Here is a 22,126-nt window from a genome sequence, read left to right as displayed (position 1 = left end):
TAGTCTGGATAAAATAGCAATGTTTTGCAGTAATGTCTGTGAGCATCAGAAAAATACAAACCGATAAAAATAAATATAAGATGGTGTCCTCTGTTATTTCCCCCATGCTTCTTTACATCCCTTTAAGGAGCACCCCAGGGCACTATTACCTTACCCAGAGGCATTTTACAGGGTTTGCAACCAATCAAAACTGTTTTGTCACACTCAAAGCACAATATGCTCTCTCGCTTGAACTCAAATTAAATACACAATATCCTTTTAATCTTAATAAAAGAATATGAAGAACATTCCCCTTCTCCCCATTGATACCTGTGCAGATTTACTACAAAAGGGCTTCAATCATATTGACAAACAGGCTCTGATTGTACTTAAAATAAGAACTAATTTGTGGTTATGAGGCTATTTAATTACAATAATGACTTTCCCTTCATATCATTTCCTGATTAACTGAAGGCCTCGAGTCCTGAGTAGGCCAATTCAATTCACATCCTGTTATTATCCTCTGAGCAAAGTCAAGCCTTAAATCATCAAAAGAATGACTTAAATCCATGTCATGCAAAAGCCCCCTGACGCTGTGCAGAACGTCTTCCTCAGCTAAATGCAGATTACAACCGAAGTGAGCCCAGTGTTTATCCAGCTAACAACCGTACGAGGGGACTAACGCCTTGTCGCCTTGATTTGCCGCAAGATTTGTTTGAGAGCGTGACAGCAAGCGTGAGAAAGATAGAAGTGTCATGCCCAGATTCATGAGACGGGGGATAGAAGGCCTGCGATTGCTGTTTTGGCTGACTGTGTTATACCTGGAGGGAGCTGGATGCTGCCGCCGCCATACTGTAGCCAATTTAGCTGGAGCACAGCTGCTAAGAGGCTCCCCGAGGTGTGTGTGTATGTGCTTCGGGATTAAGCCACAGCACCAATTAAAGCCTCCGACTGTTTTTTATAGGATAAATTATTAACAGCAGAAGTGACCTCTCTGGTGGCCTCTCCTCCTCTCCTCTCCTCTCCTCTACTTTCCTCTCCTTGTCAAACTTGTCTCCTTTCTCTCACAACACATTCCCTTTCCTTATTCTCTGCAGTCTCTTTTATTTATCTCTTTACCTGTATTCTTCCTACAAAATCAAGGGTTGATTTATGAATTTAAAATCGAAACAATTGATCTTACCATCTGCTTAAAAAAGCGATGCAAAGATGTGGACATGATCTATCAGGAAAGCAGATTTGTCTCAGTTTGCCTCTCTTTAACTTGGGTCTGTTCACTGTTTGTCTTTTTAAGAAATGTTTTCCCTCCCGGAATACTTTGCTATATTGTTGTCTCCAGGATACAGTTAGGGTTTATTGTGGAGCTGCATTCCATTGTGTTCAATAACAAAAGCATGTTAGCCAGTAATGGATACTTTTAACCTTTCCCAGGTAATTTGATCAGGCTTTTAAATCAATCCAAGCACACACACTGTCTCAGTAATGATTGGTGGATGCATCAACTGCTGCTCGCTCTCTGTTCAGCTATTGTTTGTTTTTGTCAAATGGGCGACCCGACCCATGTCTTGTTTTGATTTGATAAATGGTTCAATACCGGATTCTGAATTATAAATGTGAGCAGTTGTGTCACATCTCTTTTGGACAAGAGCAGTGAGAGTTTAAATGGTTTACAGATCTAAATGTATTTAACATCGGGGTGACTTCATGCTATCATTCAATATTCCAACAATTGGAATTTCCTTTGGAAAATAGTGCCTCGCAATATTATATTGGCCCAGTGGCTCGTCATAATCCAGATGCAATTTGTTTTGGCAGTTGACTCTATTAACATACTGTTGGAACACGGCGTTCAGAATATAAATTGTAGGTCTCATTTCAACAGTAAAGTTTAAACAGTGGAGGTGCATTTCTGAATGAAAGTCCCGAGTGTCAAATCATTAGACTTAACTTGTATCATGTGTGTCTGGCCAGCTGTTTTATGTATTATTTTGAGATGTTTCTGTCTAATCTTCCACCTGTGAAATCAAAAAACATTAATGCTACGTCTGAGCTCTACATTTGTTACGATGCCCTAATATGGATTTTCCCTCTAGGTATCCTCGGGTCATCATCTGATCTCAGTCAACGGGCTTGGATTCCACTCAATATGTTCTTACGCTCTGATCTCTTCCTCCCTTCCTCCACCCCTCTACTCCTCCCCCTTCTTCTCTCTTCCCCTGAATGTTTACTCCGCTCAGATTTGATGAAGGAATTTAATTAGAGCAGAGAGAGAAACAGTGAGGGAAAGAAGCAGAGGGAAAATGAATGGTCAGTGACCCAGAGAGCAGACAAGGTAAAGATAAGTTTGAAACAGGCCTGGTCGATCTACAGCAGAGCGGCATATTGAACCTTGTTAATACATTACACCAGACTGTTGATGTAGTGGTGCATTGATGCTGCGGCGTTGCCTCGCCTGCAATTGAAATTACCGGTAAACCCTGAAATATCTGTGCAGGATCACGAGTTTAGCAATCTTTGTGTAGATTTCTACCATCACATGTCTCTGTTTACTGCCATAACTCAGCGAGATGACTGTAAAAATGATTTTTTCATATGTTTTCATATGACTTCCATTACCATAGATTATTTTAATAGAAAACCTCAACCTTGGTTTTGTTTTACCATACAGCTCAGCTCTGTAACGTTGTTGACTGCTAACACACATCCTACAATTGTAGGGGGATTTCTATTTTGACATTTCCTACTGTGGTTTCCCACCTTAAGGAAATTATTCAATTGAAATATTCCCCATGGTGATATTCATAATTAATTCAAAAGTTACCAGCAACAACAATCGGGATACATAAAACATTTATTTTACACTTTGGCTTAAGAGTGTTGGTCTTGAGAATTTTAATTCCCCGTCGATGGGAACTTTAGTGGAGGCTTTGTTGAGGGAGGGTTTGGACCTCCCGGCTATATTTGAACTACGAGTTGAGAGAGCGCACCGCGCCCTGATGACGAAGCCGCCCGGGGAAGCCTCGCCGAGGTCTATCGTAGTCAAACTGTCAAGCTACAGGACGAAAGAAGAGTTGGTGTCACTGGCCTGGCAAAAGCGAGGATTTCAACATCTCGAAAGGAGGGTAAATCTGGATCATGACTACGCGTCTGATGATTTAAGAAAGCGAAGGGCGTATCCAGTAGCGAAAACAGTCCTGAGAGAGAGGAAGATAAGATTTCAAACTCCGTTCCCGTCCAGGTTAAGAGTCTTCTATGAGGAGGGAATTGTCTTATACGGATCGGTGGAGGAAGCGACTGATGACATGGCAAAGAGGGGGCTCCCGGTGTCGGTCATTAAGCACCCAGATTCACTTTTGGAACGGATCCAGCGGATTACCTGGCGCACCAGCAAGAGACCGGGGACCCGGGACAGAGCCGGCAGGAATGTTAATTACAAGGAGAAGCTAGAGGCCTTTAGGCACAAGGCCCCAGCGTGAATGGAAGTGAACTGAAAGCTGCTGTTTGCGATAAACGGGTGAGTTTTTATTTTCAGTAGAGGAAGCCGAAGAGCTGGCTCCCACAAGAGAGAGACTTAAGACTATAATCACCTTCTTCACACTAAAGAAGCATTTTACAGGCTAAAACTAAGAATATTCTATAAGGGTCGGGGCATTAATCTTCAGCCCTGCAGCCGACAGATGGACAACAACATGGAAGTATGATATGAAGGCCCTCTCACACCTGTCAGGTGGGTAGGCTTTACCTCAGAGCCCTATCACCATCAGGGCAGGGTCAATATGAAGACCCCACAGTGGGAAGTCTTATTTTTTATTTTTTTATTATTATGTTCCTGTTTTTGCCGCTGTTCTTTGCAGTCCATGGGGTCTTACCTATGATAAATCTTTTGTTACCTGTAAGAACTTGGATTGGTATTTTTCACTGATATTGTCCTTGTCAGACTCTGAATGCAAGCTGTTAAAATAGCCATATACAATGTGAATGGTCTTGTAAATCCTATCGAGAAGCAAGATATTAACCAAGCTAAAGAGGGATACATTTGAGGTGGCCTTCTTGCAGGAAACGCATTTATCGGATACAGAGCATGCTAAATTAAGAAAACTCATCCTCACTCCCAGGTCGGCCTATGTTGACGATATGTCAAGTCCCCTGTGTCGGCTTTTCCAACGCAAGGGGGCGGCCCTTAGCGTACATTTTCAACTTTCCGGGATGTCCATAGGCTTCTATATAGCTCCCTAAACGTATATGTTGTAGACGACTTGATATCGCGAGCAAATGCTACCCGCAGATCCATTCTGACAGCGTTTATCAAGCTTTTTCTTACTCAATATCAAGCCACACTTATTGTTTTTACTTCTTTATTTTAATTGAATAATGTAGGACTTTTGTTGCTGTCAGTTATGGGGAGAGTAGGGGCTCAGAATACTGAAATCTGTATTGTTTCTGCGTTTTTTCCTTCTAATTTTGTATTCTTTTCTAAACCACACACTGTTATTTACTCAACAATAACACATAATTATCCTTGTGTTTATTTATTTGTTTGATTAATAAACACAAGTTGGAGTCCATCAGGACCGAGGCTCGGAGCAGCTCATAGTAGCCTAGTTGCTTTAGAGAATTGTACACCCGGAAGTAAGTATTCTCTCCGCTTCGCTTAACAAACCCCGTGATAGTCCTCAAGCTCTGTGATTGGAGAGTGTGTGCCGAGGGTTACGCCGAGCGTCGAACAATACTTTGAAATGGGATGGAACCACGGCAGACTGTCCAAAACTGGATTTGAACGGGTCCACCCCGTCCCCAGAACTACACATGCTGGCTATTGTGTGTTTCGCAACATGTTTAACTTCAGTGGCACGTCTCTACTGGGAGTTGTAGTTTTAAAAGACGTTTTCATATTTCCCATAATAAGAAGTTGCCAGTATTAAACTGTGTACATCCCTGGAGGTTTAGGGGATAGGAAACACTCACATTTAAAACATATCATTAATACATGGGTGAAAATTGCTTGTGCCCATAATGGGCAGCATTAATATATACCCACATGCCAGCTAAGGTCAGAAGAGCTTTATTTAACAGCTGGTCTTATGTCTGTGACCCCTCCTGTTGTTAATTGATAAGCCTGAAACATGCACTTGTCAAGGTTCAGAGGCAAATCTGGCAGTAGCCATTGATCATCTTAAGATAAGATATACTTTATTGATCCCAAGTTGGAAACATTTGCGTTACATCAGCATGTATAACAGTTGTAAATATGCAGTGGTGTTTATTTGTAAATCATTTAGTATAATCACACAAATTCTGTGTTTTATTTAATAATTCTGTGTTCTTTATTTATTGATTGTTCAATACCTGACAAGACCGGAGATGAAAAACTTGGGTCGCAGGTTCCTCAACAGTACATTACAAGACATCTATCAATATGTGTGTATACCTCCACCATTAAACTGACATATTCTGCACATTTCTTATACTATCTACATACATCTTATAAGAGTATAATACATATGTATAATATCAGTTAAAATAAGTGCTTAAACATACAGTGGTTAACATTGCAGGAAAGCAATATATTAGTAGGCCTACTTTGTAAGGCTTAATATGTATACCCCCAAAGCTTTTTTCTTATTCAAAATAAGACCTTAACCTAAAGTATTCTTTAATGTTTAAATAAAGCCTTATTAGTTTGTCTGTCTGTTTCTCCTATTAATATATAATAATACAAATAATACATTTCAATAACGTGCTTTAACCACCAGGTGTCCCTTTCTATCAGCTGTGCACCGTTATGGTGTAAATATACCAATATACTGATTGGATGAAATATGAAAGTCAGCTGAATTAGTATTGATACTGCAAGGACACTTCTATTGTGAAGAGAAATTGAAGATTTTGTTTAATTGCTGATATATTTATGATCCACGTCACATATTCAGTTTCGGCGGTAGTTGTTCATGTTTGTCTAGAAGTCTTCTCATCAGGGCTCTATAAATAGCAAACTACGGCAGATATGTAATATTTAATGCAGCCGAAACGTGTATTACAATGCCGTTATGTGATGACCTCCAAAAAGAAAATCAAGCAAACTCGGAATAAAGTATAATTTTATTTAAAAAAAATGTTTTCGTATTTCACATAAACAGGAAGTCCGGTTAACTAAAATGTCGTTCGGAAAAATACCCCAACCCATAGATCCGTGGATGAATAATGTAATCACCACATTACACACATCCCTTCACATTTAACTGGTGAGTTAATATCTTTTATGTCCGTCTCCTCTGGTGTGAGGGAGAGAAGAATCCGTCCTCGCTCGCCGGGGTGTCGGCGTGGAGGGATAAACTCGTAACAGGTACATTACCGTTAGAAGAAAAATCAAAACCTTACCGTTATTCCGAAAGAAAAAACGGCGTGGCAGAGTTCAATATCAACTGGTGTGTTAATATTCAATTCAATCTTCTTGCAAAGCAAGAGTAGCCGGCAAGCGCCCGTCGACCGAATGTTAGCTTGGGTTCAGTCTGTGGACAGTTAAGCTAGTCCGGCTACTGATATTTTGAGATGTGCTCCGAAGCGAGAAGAGGTGTTTGAATGACGCTGCGTCGTAGCGCAAGCTACTTATAGGGTGGGTGGATTCCCTGACGTAGACGTCAAGATCACCAGCCAATCAGGATTGGCGTAATGAGATTGATGCTTCTGTTTGCATACGCGTTGAGGCGCATCCCATAGTGAGACATCGAACGGAGTGTTATGAATGAGAACTAGGTGGTTCATTGATTTCTCTACTAAATATTTATGCTCCTCTTAATTCAGATTGGACATTTTTTAAACAGATATTTGATTTAATTATAGCAGAAACTCAGGGGGTCCTAATCTTTGGGGGGGGGGGGCGTCTAAACATGAGATTGAATCCTAAACTGGACTCTTCAAATGTGCATATTGGGCAGCCCAAGCTGATAAACAAGAAAATCAATTTGGCAATGGAGGATATTGGTTTGGTAGATGTCTGGAGAGAAATAAATCCTTCAAAGAGGGACTATATATATTTTTTCTAATCCACATTTGGTTTATTCAAAGATTGATTATTTTCTAACCTTTGCTAAAGATCTACACAGGGTGGGGGGCTGCGACATGGGGATCATGGACCTTTCAGATCATTGCCCTATTTAATTAAAATTAAATCTGGAGCAGGATAAAAGAAACACATTATGGAGATTAAATACATATTTACTGAATAATATGAAGGACCAAATGAAGAAGGATATCACTGAGTACTTGGAACAAAATTATAATAGTGAAGTTTCCCCTTCAGTATCGTGGGATGCATGTAAAGCTCTGCTTCGAGGGAAGATAATTGGATACAGTGCTCACTTAAAAAAGCCAAGCAAAAAGAGTTAGACAAGTTACAAGGAGAATTAAAAACAATTGGAACTAAATCATAAAGACTCAAATGATCAGATAATAAGAGGACTGCTCAAAAAGAAAAATAATGAAATAAATTAGATGTACACTAAAGATGTACAAAACAAGTTCATTTTCACAAAACAGAAATACTATCAAGGAGGAGGCAAAGCCAGTAAATGATGAGCCTATAGGCTGAAAAAACAACAAGCTGAGAATTCAATTAATACAATAAAAAATCCTATTACTAATTCCATACAGTATAAACTAAAATAAATACAAAATTGTTTTGAAGGATATTATCGAAAGCTATACTCCCAACCTCAAATTGATGGGGAGAAAATGGAGGATTTATTTAAGGGGATACATCTGCCTAAACTGACTAGTGAGCGGGGAAGTCAGGTGGTAGTTGAAATAACAGAGACAGACATGAGCTCAGCTATAGCACATCTTAAATCAAATAAGGCCCCAGGCCCGGATGGGTTTCCCTCGGAATGGTACAAGGTGATGGAAGATTCATTGATACCTATGTTGCAGTCTACCTTTAACTGGGTTTCTTAAGGAGAACATTATACCCCCCTCCTGGAAGGAGGCAGTCATTTCAATTATTCCAAAAGAGGGAAAGGATAAAACTGAATGCAGTCATTTTAGACCAATTAGCGTGTTGAACCAGGATTATAAGTCTTTACCCATATAATACTAGCCAAACGAATAGAGGGATTATTACCACAAATGATTAGCCTTGATCAGACAGGATTTGTACGAGAAAGACAAACCCAGGACAATATCAAAAGGACACTACATATAATTAACCATATAACTGAAAGTAATTTGGGAGCAGTATTAGTTGGGCTAGATGCAGAAAAAGCATTTGATTGTGTAAATTGGACTTTCCTGTTTAGAGTTTTAAATACATTTGGATTTCACAGTACCTTTATAAAAACTATACAGGCTCTATATGATAGACCCAGGGCAAGAATCAAAATGAATGGAGCCATTTCAAATTCCTTTCCATTGGAGCGGGGAACGAGACAGGGCTGCCCAATTAGCCCTCTCTTGTTTGCGATCTTTATCGACCTTTGAGCCAGTGGATTATTCAGAATAACAATATCAAGGGAATAGTAATGAAGGTGGTGGAACAAAAGATCTCCTTATTTGCTGATGACATTTTGGTATATCTACCCAGCCCAGAATAATCTCTGGTACAGTTATTTTCAATTTTAGAACAATATGGATCCTTGCATGAAGTACATGGGAGTAAATATTCCAATAGATTTGACAAAACTGTTTTCACTTAACTACCTTCATTTGAACCAGAATCTGAAGGGGCAGTTTGACTTGAAACGTGATGATTTTTGCAGGTTCCTTCAAGTTTGTCATTACATCGATCAAATACGGAGAGAGAGTACACAAGTGCACTGGGATAACACTTTGTTAAAAGTTTTTTAAGAAGCCTATCTTAAGGGCTCAAACAAGAAAGTTGTCTCAAAGATCTATAGGAGTTTACAACAAACAAAAGGTAACTCGCTGTATGTAAAACAAAAATAGGAAAGGGAAGGAAACTTAGTTCTGAAGGAAGAAGATTGGGAGAATTTATGTGAGATACAATGGAAAACGTCAAGTTCAACCTCATGGCGAGAGTTTTGTTAGAAACAAAAGGTTTTTCATAACTCCAGCCCAGAAGAGACATTACTAATTCCTCTGCATGCTGGCGACAGTGTGGATGCCTCATGGCAAACCATTTTCATATATTCTGGTCTTGCACAATGCACATCATTGAATCCTTTCTGGCTGCAGGTTCATGGAGTTTTACAAAAGCTTTTTCAGGTAGACATTCCATTTAAATTGGAATCGTTATATTTGGGTGCTTTATCACCAGAAATGTTTTCCTCTAAAGATACATATCTATTTGAATCCTGCAAGAAGACCATCACCAGAATGTGGTTAAAACCAGGACAACCTACTTTGGATGAGTGGATTGACATTGTGCATAATATTTTTAAGATGGAAAGGATAACCCTTGCTTTGAGATTGCAACAGGGAATATTTTTGTCCGGATGGGAAAAATTGGTAATATACAGTATGTTACACCAATACGACCATCATTTGTCTAGAAGGGATTTTTATATATTTTTTGTATTTTTTTTTTTGTATGCCCCCCTTGTTTGAATAGGTTGCAGTTACACCCCCATAACCCTGTTTTTTCTATGTGGCATGTTTGAAGGTCAGTGAGGCCTGCCTCTGTATTATCCACAAATATGTATGTTTGATTTCTGATTTCATTGTTAACTACAGAAGGCTTACAGCAGAGACTATTGTATTATCTATGACTGTAAACATAGAAAAAGAATTAAAACATTTAAAAAAAGCTAATATGCAGTACAATTGCCTTGATTGCTAGTAGCTTAGTAGATAACTGAGTGTAGCTTTTGTAGCCTTTGCGAGCAAATGTTTTGCTGTTGGAGGACTAGTCAGATTTTCTCTCTTTTTTTTAATCTTGATTCAGCATTTTTGATTGGAAAGAAAATAGCTAGTCTGCTAAATGATATTAAGATCATTTAAACAAAAAAAAATGTGATTTACAGGTTTGTATCTATATGATTAGGGCCCCAATATTAACCTGTGTTAGGTAATATCCATTGTCAGTGACCAATCTGTGCCTTCTCAAAACGTCAATTTTATAACGCAGAATGAATTCCCAAAACCTGATATTATTTCGTAGTTGTCTCTTCCAGTAATGTGATTCTCATTTATGTTGCTGTGTATGCAGCTCACATAATATACTGTATTTCACAACCTCTGATGCTGCTTGGCTTATAGAGACATTTTAATTGATTCGCTAATGAGAGTAGACACCCCTCAACACACACACACACACACACACACACACACACACACACACACACACACACACACACACACACACACACACACACACACACACACACACACACGCCATTAGCTATCTTTCAGTTTCTCATTGTTAGTGTCAGAAAAAGAACACAACGCACAATTGTACACACACTCACTCACACACACACACACACACACACACACACACACACACACACACACACACACACACACACACACACACACACACACACACACACACACACACACACACAGCATATCCTATCTTTTCAGCTTCTCATTGTTGCAGCAGAGAGACATTATTCTGTCTGCACACTTATTCTATAGTCTCCATTCTTTGACTTGACGCTATATAAGCATTCTGTCTTATTCTGATGGTAATTTGACTGCCTGAAAGGACCGGCGGACGACTGTTCTGTCTCATTCAACAAAATACGCTAAAAAGTCATCCCTGGGATTAAAAAAAGCTCTGCTGTGGATTTCCAGGGCTCTGTTGTCGTTCCTGCAGTTGCCCGTCGGCCCCCCGTTCATATGCTAATGAGCAAGAGCTTGATTGTTTCCTCATATTTTAATCTCCTGCACAGTGTTGGAGAAAAGGGGGGCCAGGAGATAGGAGAAGTAAGAGGAAGAGATGATGAGACAAGAGGAAAGGAGATGATGGAACAGGAGAAGAAGAAAGGGCAGGGGCTGGCGACAGCGAAGGAATGGAGAGGAGGAGAAAACTGAAGACAAAACACGGGGAGGTGAAGTTATATACGAGGAGGAGAAAAGCGAAATTAGAAGAGGCAAGGGACATGAGAGGGCAGGAAGATATTATGAATATGCAAGGAGGAGACGATAATATAGAGGCTAGAAGCGCTGTAAGCGGCAGGTAGGAATATATTGTACATTTCACTATACAGTATAAGGAGACATCTAGAGTTCATTAACAGTGATGAAGAACTGGAGCTGTTGCCGTTAAAACTCAATATTTAGCTGTGCTATAGTTTAAACGTTAAGGGGAAAGCTAAAGAACAATGAAACCTCCATACTTTGTCCTTCTGTATAAAACCTATCAAGAACCCCGTCTGATGCCGATCTTAATGTATACTGCAGAGTTGAAACGCTGAGGCAATGAGAGGAGAAGCGAGAAATACTTTTTTGAATAAACTAACGTGTCATTTGCATAAATATGCATAATAAAAGAGCTTTGTGCAAAGCTTCTCTTCAATATGCAATCCCCCCCTCTCCTCTTTTTTTACTTGCATGCTAGAGGTCATGCAATTAAAAAGGAAGAATGTAGCATAGGATTTTGTATCAAGGAGTTTTGAAGCATTATGCCGTGGAATGATTTTCTTGGACATCACTCAGGAATGGTGTTTATTTTTCTTTTCGAAAGAGTGCAAGGTCAGCAGCTTTAGCGAATATATTTGTTAGTTACTTTGATTGTTTCTGACAGCAAGAAAATAGCTTAGCAAGTACTTAAATCTTAGCCTGCATGTGTAGAGTACATTATGTTAAATATGAGATTTGTGCACTGGCAGACTTTTGAGGAAAAATAAGTAAAATCCTTTCTTGGATATCAAGAACAGTTAATCTGAAAAATCTGGAATCAACCAGGTGGTTGTATTTTTTGGGGAATGTGCTGTTATGCATGGAGTAAGGCGTTTGTTTTACTTCCTTATTTAACATTTTTTGGAAGCAGTCGTGGCCAGGTCAATCTTGAACATACCCAGAATGCCGCTACTTCATTCCTGAGCTAGAGCATTTCTTAACATGTCTCCCTTTTCTTTTTGTCCAAAGCTGCATTTTTCAAACTCTCACTCTGTTCAGGATCTGAAGATAAATTGTACGAATTACTTGATGCAATTCAAGCTTTAGAATTACATTCTGAAAACAAATAAAAACACAGAAGAAAACATACCCAAATGGGGACAAATTTGTTGCACAAGCACGTGGTAGTGGGTTTTGTCTTTTTCCCACAAACCCACACACACAAACGCCCTTGACCCCAAGAACAATAGCCGTGCAGGCGAACGCGTTTTCAAATCAATCTCAAGTTAAACAGCTCGCCTGTGAACTCACACAGCCTGCACCCCCCCACTCTCTGACCTTCTGAAAAACACAGCCACAGGAATTTTCTGAGAGTTCACCACAGCCTCTCCATCATCTCCTTATCTCCCACCCGGTCAGTAAGCATCAAGCCCAAACTATATGTCCCCCTGGGATGTTTGTGCAACGTGTTTATGACATCCCAAGTGTTGTTGATGCTATTGTTGCTGATGTTAACATGAGAGGTAGAGGGCTGGAACACAGTGTTCCACTGGGAAGCAACCTTGACGACCTGATCTTCTGAGGAGTCGGAGAGAATCGGAGGGGGGAGGAATTTGGGAAGGGGACCGGGAGATTGACGAGAGAGGAGAGGAAGGTAGGGGAGAGGTGAGAGATTAATAATAAGACTAGAGACAGAAAGTGGATGTACATTAACAGGGGGGCTAGATGAGCAGACAGGAAGCATACAACAGCACAATGAGCGATCAGTGTAAGTGCCTTTATTGCACTGCTAGTTTCAAAATGCAGGAACAAAGACTTTGTTTCCAGAAGAACTCAGTACTGACAGAATGGGTTTTTATGATGTGAGAGAAGTGAAACATGTTGATGAGAACGATGAACGATTTTACCAGCAGTATTGTCTTTAGTTCCAGTGAGTATCTGTTAAATACAGATACTGCTTTACATACAATTAAATATCCCTTTTTTTACCCGTTCAAATGTATAAAATCCTTCTTATGAAAAAAAAGAAATTGAGTATATTGTGATTGGTCAACTTTCTGCATTTCAAATTAAAGTGATATTTATTTTCATACAGATTGACTCTTCTCTTTAGTTGAGGCTGATGCAATTTGCAGGCTGGTAAAAAATGATATCCAGTTATGTCTGTGTTTAAAATCTGCAGAATTTCTGCAGGTCATGAAAAAAACAAAACAGCCTTAAATTGGTATAATTATGGCTGTGTTAGCCGAGGGGTATGGTTAATCTAGTGTTACACTTAAAATAAAGTGCCTGGTGTGGTATGTTTTACAAGGGCTCCTATTTTATGTGTATTTCATTTGCGGATTTGTTCAGGTTCGTTATCCTAATTGGCATAATAAGACGTCTGTTAAGGTCTTACATGTATTTAAAGAAACATGCACACACTGTGTACGATTGCCTTCACTTGTAGCCACTTTAATATTTTAAAATCAGTATACTTCATGTTGGATAAACTAAGAGCAAATCTGTTTTCTGGGATTGCAAGCTTTACCTGGAACTGGACTTTGAAATGATTTAATAAATAGCCCTCTCAGGTGTGATTTGCCCACACATTTCATTTACTCCCCATACTTAATCACAGGCTATACCTCCAGCCTACACGTTCCTCAACTCAACACTTGGAAACCTCATCCTGTATTGGATATCATAAGGCTTGTATCCAACAAGGCTATTTATACCTGCACACAACATTGCCTGGACTTACTGCAGCTTCCTCTGCTTTCCCTGACAAACATATGCCATGTTTCCTTCCTTTATAACTTTAACTATAGCTTTTCGGTGTGATATCCCTGAGGCCTCACCTTTGAGTATAACAAGACCTGGACGAGACACTTTGCTTTTTTTGGTAAATTCCTAAAGAGATGATTTGTTGTCTTTTCAAGGTTTCCGACAGAAGCTGTAGCCAAGGCTTAATTTAGCTGCTTGTAATCTCTAAATGGAGATGCGATATTCAAAGCCATGTTTCCATTCCAAGCTCTTCCTTAAACCCTTCCGCTGCTGTGTTTAGAGGCACAGAGAGTAAGGGAGAATCTCAGCGCTGGACCCAAAAATAGCCCGCATTCTTTCCTCTGTGTTTCAGGAAGCATCGGAAGAGGCCGGAACAAACCCCTCGCCTATGTCCTACTCTTTCCTTTCTCTATTGTCCCATCCTCTTTCCCCCTTCCCCACTCTTATCCTTTCTCACTCATTTTTGTCGGGATCAGCCATTCCTCCTTCTCCATATCTCTACAATTTTCTGTGGCGTCCTCTCACATTACTCTACCCCTTCCCATACCTTTCACCCAAAGTTCACCCCTCTCTGGGACTGAGCGACTTCTTTTCCCCTACTCTCTTTTCCTTTCTACCATTATTAGTGAGTTTTCCCATGCTTTCATCTATTATGGAATCACGCTGAAGACAGCTAAGTTTGATCCTTGTGAATGTCTCTTCATACACGCCCACATGCGTGAGAATATCCATCATATTACATTCACAAATGCACATATGAGCCTTAATAATTGTATAAAAGAGTTATAGCAGCAGACTATTGGACACATTGTTGGCTATTGCTGTAATCTCTCGAGCCATGTACTGTATCTGTCTTACACTTGGTGTGTGTCCTTCTGTCGGTCTCTTATCTCTGTATCTTTGTTTTAGTCAAACAAAGATAAATGTGCACATATACAACAGCTACGCACTGGCTTACAGAGTGCATCAGTATGCAACCACGAAAATCGGTTCTGCTGAAAATAGCAGGGGAAACCTGACCTTAGCAAGGTCAATGTACTTTAATGGAACTCTGGAGGAAAACTGAGCTGTGGTTACATGAGAGTGTGTGGGGGGTTGATTTAAATCAGTTTTCAGGTCTTTCCAGGAGCAACTCATTGTTTGGAAAGTAGAGAACTCTTTATGGACGAGAGGGCTATAGACAAGTGTGAGTGCATGTGAGGTCTGTCTAGCTTGTGTATGTGTTCTAACCTTCACCTAAATGATGTACTGGATGGCTAGAGAAGAAGGGCAGTAAGAGTTCACAGCATGGTCTAAAAAACTAATGGGCGGTGGATGGTAGAGTAAGGTATGCTGCATCAGCAATCTAGCAAAGTTTCATAAAAAAAAAAGGCAAATGTGCAAAGTGAATTCACAGAAGAATCCAAACTGGAATAAAATATTGCAGCTTAAGAGCCATGTCATCTTTAATTCAACCCTTCTCTTTTGGAGTATAATTTTCACCACAAAAGGGCAATGTTATGAGACAGGAACAATGGAACAAATATGGTTGAATAAATAACTGTATGTAATTGACCTGTTAGTTACTCAGCCAACAAGCTTGTTATCTGACAGTCGAAGAGCTTCCCCCCTTTATTAACACTTAATTGAATACAATTATGTAAATCCTGAGAACGAAATGCCGGGTGAGTAAAGGACCCAATATAGACACAACAGAAAGAGGTTAAGAAAGCTATTAGGACTGACCGGTGCTAGCATGTTCCAGGCTGGCTAACATGATAGCGATTAGCTTGCAAGCTACGCGCTAGTCTACCGACTTGCCAAGCAAGAAAACCAAACAACTCCATGCATGTATAGCAACATATAGATACAAAATGAGATATCAGAAAGCAGTTTTTTGAAGGATCAGTTGTTATATTTAATTTTCATATCAATGAAAGACAAAACAACTATATATAGTATCTTGTGTATGTAAGTGTTTCTGCAATCGACTGACACATCTGCATTGTTTCTTAGTGCATGTACAGTATGCATCACATATTCAAAGATTAGGCTGTTGTGTTTTTTTAAAGTGTCTTGTGAATCAGTAACCAACACTGATTTCCTGTGTTCTTAGCCCTCTTTGCATGTCACTGTGCGGATAAACATATGCTCATTAGGTATTCAGCAACATGCACATATATGACACCGCACAGCAATGTTTTGTGCCGTTCACAGGCTCAGCCGTGCATGAAATCTACGAAAAACCTGGCGACTGTGTTTGCTTTGTGTGACAGTTTGTGTCGCTGCCTCTGAGCCGTTTTCCCACTGCGAGAGCTTCTCCACTGTACTAAGTGTGTCAACAATACCAGCTGAGAAGCAGCCTTCAGTCCACACACTCCAACTGCAGAGTAATCCTTAAAAGACACAAACTGGGAGAGAATAGGGAGGGAGTGGGGAAGAAATATAGAGCGAGAATGTGAGAAGTGGAAAGATAGAGGTGAAAAGAGCAAGAGATTGAGCGATGGTGGTGTCGAATTTGACAGTGAGGGAGAGAGGAAGAATTGAGGAGAAAGAGCTGTTACCAGAGAGAGAGAGATTTCAATGTTTCAAAGGATTTCCCTATCACAGTCTCTGACACATTACATACACAGCTCACTATCGGCCCGACCCTGACAGCTGCACAAATTGGCTAAAAGAGGTTCCCTGGGCAAGGCCTTTGATCAGGTGTGTGTGTGTGTGTGTGTGTGTGTGTGTGTGTGTGTGTCGTGTCAGCGAGTGAGAGGAAGGAGAGAGGTTTAAACTTTAAACAGTTGTGCATACCTGGACATCTGGGTCCGTTTTTGTGGGTAAAGAAAGGATTTTGTTCTGCTGCAAATCATGGTGGAATGAAATGAATGTGTATAGATAACGCTGCCAGTGAGTGTGCGTGAATAAATCTTGCCAGATTGGTTATGTTTGGGTGCGCATATTGCTGTGCTGGCATATGTGCAATGTGTCTTATATAAGGCATGTTTAAGCTTTATTCAGGGTCTTTTTCTCTGTCAGATTTCAGCCTGGGGTCTTTCATTTGTATCTGTCTCTTCCCATCAGACATGTTTGGATGTTATCTTTCAGAGGTGGTTCTGTAAACAAACCCTTTGTTAAAAGGCTCATATGGAACAGCCCTCGACACAGTTCAGGCTTTGAAGCAGGGAGGTTTTCATTATCATGATCACAGGCCCCACATGAAAACACATTCGCGCACCTCTCAGTACAAACCGCCCACTGCTGGCCCCTCAGCAGCTCCTCTGGAGGAATTTAGAGTTTGATCCTCTGCTCAGTGTGTCTGTTCTCTGACAAGCAAAAAAGCTGTCCATAAGGAAAAAACCGCCTAAGGATATCAAAGTGAATCTTTTGTTGCGACTCTTTACAGTAATGATGATGATAATAAAGTACCTACCTATCTACCCATCTATCTATCCATCCATCCATCCATCCAACGTAATGTTACATATTAATTTGTTTTGATTATGTTACTAATTAATGATCAAAGACTAGAGAGTCAACAAATTGACAGAAGCTTTAGTTAGCAACAGTTAGCGGTTAGCATTACTTAAGCTTCATCATCAAGAGAATATGTATATTACAAAGAGTAGAGGTAGGGGCGCCAGAGGACACCACAGTTAAAAAGCCAGTAAACAGGTTTCAGTTTCAACAAAATCTAATTAAAGTGGTGCTTTGACATCTTACTTACTCTACTTGGTAGATTATGTGACACGTGCACCAAAGTTATAGTGCAAGAACAGGCCTTTGTGGCACAAATTGGGACTGAGACACCATCCTCTCTATTACCAGTCAGCATCAAAAATATTTCAAGATAAAATAGTTACATAATGTTACTTTAAGCATGTTACTACCTAAGCAAACATTTATTCATTTTTCCCAGGGAACAGAGTATTGTGATATGGTCTGGAGAAAATACCAGACTGCAAATGTAAGGGATTTAGGAGTCACTTGCAATATAGAGTCATATTTGTCACAGCCATTAAAATGAAGTATTACCCAGCGCAGCCTTCTTTCATCTCTGTACTTTGTCATGTTTTTGCTGGGCTATTAGTGTAATGCACTCGCCAGCAAATGATGCTACTCCATAGACAGCCTCTCCTTTTACTGCTGCATGTCTGCTGTAAGTGTGTGTTGAATCCTGAATCCCTGAGCTGCCAGTGTGTGTTTGTGTGTGTGTATTTTTGTGTGAAATGGTGTGCCATTTGAGGGAAGTACAGGTAATGGATTAATATCAGAGCTGGTTCAGGCTACACATTGCTGCGCGTTGGCAACCTGTCATTATCACAAACACCGACTCACACACAAACAGGCTCAAACACGCTTACTAGCAATCTCACACACACATGCACACACATCCGCCAAAACACAGTATACCTCTAAGAAGATGCACTCACTATCTCACCTGTCTCTATCCCTTCGCTTCACTTTCTCTCCCTGTCTTTGATCATTTCAAACTGCAGCGGTTGTTGAACTTGCACACAGCACAGCACAGGTCCCACTGTAGGGAACTAGATGTTCCAGTGTGGAGGTTTTTCTCTGAACATGAATGAGACAAAGTGAGAACGCTGCTGTCATATGAACCATCAGGCTTGTTTACTTCCTCTAAACTTCACCTAATAGTTAGCCTAAGGCAGCAGGCATGCAGGCACGGTTGGGAGTGCACTCTGAACCCTTCATCCAAACACTCATTAATCCCGCTCTGCCCTTTCTCCCTGCTAGAAATGGTCATCTTATTAAGTCAGCAGTGAACTGAGTAATTGGACAGTGGAGGCTGATAGGAAACGTTTGAGTAAGTTGGGGCGATGGGCCTGGATTTAAAAAACTGGATAGCCTGGTTTATTCACCCATAACGAGATGTTTGACAGAAACTGCTTAACAGGTCAGTGTGTAGTATTTAGGGGATCTCTTAGCAGAAATGGGATATCCTATTTTAACTTGTATTTTCAGTGGTGCGGAACCTGAAACGTTTTTGGTTTGGTTTTTGTAACTTTAGAATTAGCCCTTTAGCCCAGGGGTTCCCAAACTTTTCAGCCCGCGACCCCCAAAATAACAGTGCCAGAGACTGGCGACCCCCTGTCGACGGGGGGGGGGGCTAGTGAATCAATTTCAGTTTTCCGCATTCTCGCGGGAGTGTCATTATTGTCTCACTACTATCTACTATCACTACTACTATTACTATTACTACTAGTATTTTTTATTGGTTAAGTGTCCTTGGTATTAAAAAGTTTGAGAAACACTGCGCTAGTGGATTGTCAAAGGGAGAGCCTCATTGCGGGGAAATTATACAGATGGCTAGTCCGCCCCTGAAAATGTGTATGTAAATGTTATTATTAATACAAATTAAAAAACAAAATATTATAACAAAAAATGATCAATTTTTTTTAAAATGTTCCATTTTTATTTTGTAATCATCTCGCGACCCCCACTCCACTTTGGGAACTGCTTTAGCCCACCTTTATAGGGAGCAGGTTTCTTGCTTGGATACTGCTATGTTGCACCACTATGTTTTTATTTTACACTTTTCAGAACTGCAAACCAAACAATAGCTCTTTTTCATGTTTTCATTGTCACTGAAGTCTTGCATCACTCTTTTAAAACTGCAGTAATGCTAGTATCCCCCTGAATGTCAGTGCTTCTGAATTAGTGTGATGGCATTTGAGCGAGGGTAAGGTGACGGTCCCTTACCATGGTTTTGCACTCCTGGGTTATTAGCATAGTCTTGTAAGGGGAAGGGTTAACAGAGGGCTTTTTAGCTGGTTACAATCGGTAACTGCAATGCTAGATGCCCCTCAATCCTTCACACTGACCCTTTGAGCAAGTGTGCCTAATGCAGTATTGTAAACTTTAAGAAATATGTTACAGTACCTTGAAGTAGAAAGATCACTGGTATCAAAACAAATGTATCCAATTCTGTTTGCATTGGAGAATAAGTTAAAAGATTCAATTTTAAGATTCATTTTTAGACTTAAAGACCTATCAAGATAGCTGATGCAACTTCAAATACACTCACCACTGACAGGACACACGCTCAAAGCCATCTGTTCAGCAACTCTTTGTAAACCTCTTTATATTTAATAAAGCCGCAAATGGCTTGATACAAATGAAAACTGGAGAAATCTGTGCTAAGATTCAGCTGAGCCTGTCAGCACCAAAGTAACACTCAGTACCATTATCATAATAAACACTACTAATCATCCACATCCTGCTTCCTTAATGAGATTTGCTTCCTGTTGAATCAAGATATTGGTTTGGGATTTGCCATAGGAAATTCAGGAAGATGATGTGACAAGTGGGGAATTATTAAATCGGAGATTATTTTGACATTGAAATTTGAAAATATACATTGACCTGAAGTGACCTTTTCCTCAATTTGTTCTCTGTCTCTACAGCAGTCCTATGCTCCTCCCCCGCAGCCCATGGCTCCGCCCAGCCCTGGCACTACAGGAGGAGGAGGTCATGGAGGATGTCATGGAGGTGGGCTAATGGAGCAACTCAGTAAGACCAACCTGTACATCCGAGGCCTGCCTCCTGCCACCACCGACCAGGACCTCATCAAACTCTGCCAGCCGTGAGTTCTATTCTTTTCTTTCTCTTCAACTTCATGTGAACCTGTCCTGCTCTGCACATACATCCTTCAGCTCCTTTCGTTCCTGCTCCGTTCACTTCAGCTTGTGGTAATTAGTTGTGCGTGACTCCAACAGCAGTTTATAATGAGTATCAACAGTTTGCTCTTGACCTCTCTGCCCACCCCCCTGTGCTTCCTCAGAGGAAAAAACACAACACAGCTGGGCCTAACCCATCCGCTCTCTTTGGCACTGGGTCATATATACACACACACACACACACACACACACACACACACACACACACACACACACACACACACACACACACACACACACACAAAAGGACAGAAACATGCATCCATCTGCAGAAAATGAAAACACCTTAATCTTTAAAATGTCTGCTAATGCTTTTGGACATTTCTTGTTAAAAGACATGGACATGTTTTACTGCATGGCAGGCCAATCCACTCCTTCTATTAAATGGAAGTAACATTAAATTGGCTGAATAGAAATGTAATTGCATGTAGTTAATGCTACCTAGGGATACCAGTAAAACAGATCTGCATGATTGGTATTGAAGCTGATTAAGGCATATATTTATTATTTATCTGAACACATTCTGATCCAGTGTTTATTATAAGCCTGGCAGCAGTGATTGTCATACACAGTGTGTGCTGTGAATGTCCCACTGCTCCATAAACATTGAGATTGAAAGTTCACCTTGGAAACAGCATGTCACAAAAACACTGTGTTATGACTTTTAAAATTGAGTTTGAATAAAACATTTAGGCATAACCTGTGTGCAGATAGATTCTTAGTGCAGTTTAAAAACATTGTGCTTTAGTAGATGGATTATATTATTATATTTGAATTTGCTCTAAATTGATTGTTTAAGAATGATGAGGGGGGGAACCTAAATAAGATGAAAATGCCCGAGTAAGGTTGGGGAACAAAATAAATGTGTGCTCCTTCAGTAATCTTGTACAATTTTGAATCGATTCAAAACTTCAAACATTGATTTCCCTAAAATCTCTTAGGAATAAAATAGCAGAAAGCCAGAGGGTACCAATTTATTTTATGTAAAAGGCAGCACTTTAAATGTTTTGGTTACTTTAAGTTTTTATTCTTGAAGTCACCGATAATTGCAAAATACTGAAAAATATTCAGTAATAAGTATTCACAGTATTCTCTGCAAGTTGGGCATATGTGTGCTAACGTCTGCCTTTGTGTGTACATTATTGTATTCAGAATTTTAAAAACTCCTTCATCTTTTCTTTTTTACCCTGCTCTCATGACATAATATGCCACACTGCCTTTATTAGCACACAGACACTTTAATCAAATTAGATCGAAAGTAATGAAAGCTGTGATACCAAAAGATTTAAACCTCTCATTACTAGTCACAGCTCAGAGATCAATTTTAAGGGTGTGAGCAGGTCAATGCTGAGGACACATTAAAACTAACCTGCCGAAATGAACCTAGAATATTCTCCTCACAGCAATATAGCAAAGAGTATCTGTGCGTCCTGATAATACAATGGTGAATGGTGTAGGAATCCTGCAGTAACTGTTAGGCACTTCTCATCCTTGGTGTTTAAAGTCGATCCAGCACATTTAATTCCCAATTGTCCCTGTGTGGACAAACAGAGCAGAATGTAATGCAAGCAATAAACCAGCTTTTTCCAGAGAGGGTCTTGTTTGCCTCCAGCTATTACCTGATGCTATCAAATGTAATTGGAGAATGATATATTGCTCTAAATATTCTGCTGGTAACGGCTACAAATGGTCTCATC

The 22,126-nt window shown here is 40.1% G+C and overlaps 1 protein-coding gene across 4 annotated transcripts in view; it reads left to right on the top strand.

Annotated features, from left to right (window-relative positions):
- The window catches only part of LOC307045746 (RNA-binding motif, single-stranded-interacting protein 3-like), a 135,439-nt gene that overhangs the window by 19,110 nt on the left and 94,203 nt on the right, over window positions 1-22,126 (top strand). For all 4 annotated transcript variants that reach the window (XM_079691675.1, XM_079691677.1, XM_079691676.1 and 1 more), the window contains exon 2: window positions 20,157-20,335. In XM_079691675.1, the coding sequence (XP_079547801.1) occupies window positions 20,157-20,335 (179 nt within the window). The remainder of the gene's footprint in view (window positions 1-20,156; window positions 20,336-22,126) is intronic.

Source organism: Notothenia rossii (assembly GCF_949606895.1).
Source record: "Notothenia rossii genome assembly, chromosome: 7".
NCBI classification, from domain to species: Eukaryota; Metazoa; Chordata; class Actinopteri; order Perciformes; family Nototheniidae; genus Notothenia; species Notothenia rossii.
The sequence above is the reverse complement of the archived record's forward strand: the minus strand, read 5'-3'. Positions and strand labels throughout refer to the sequence as shown.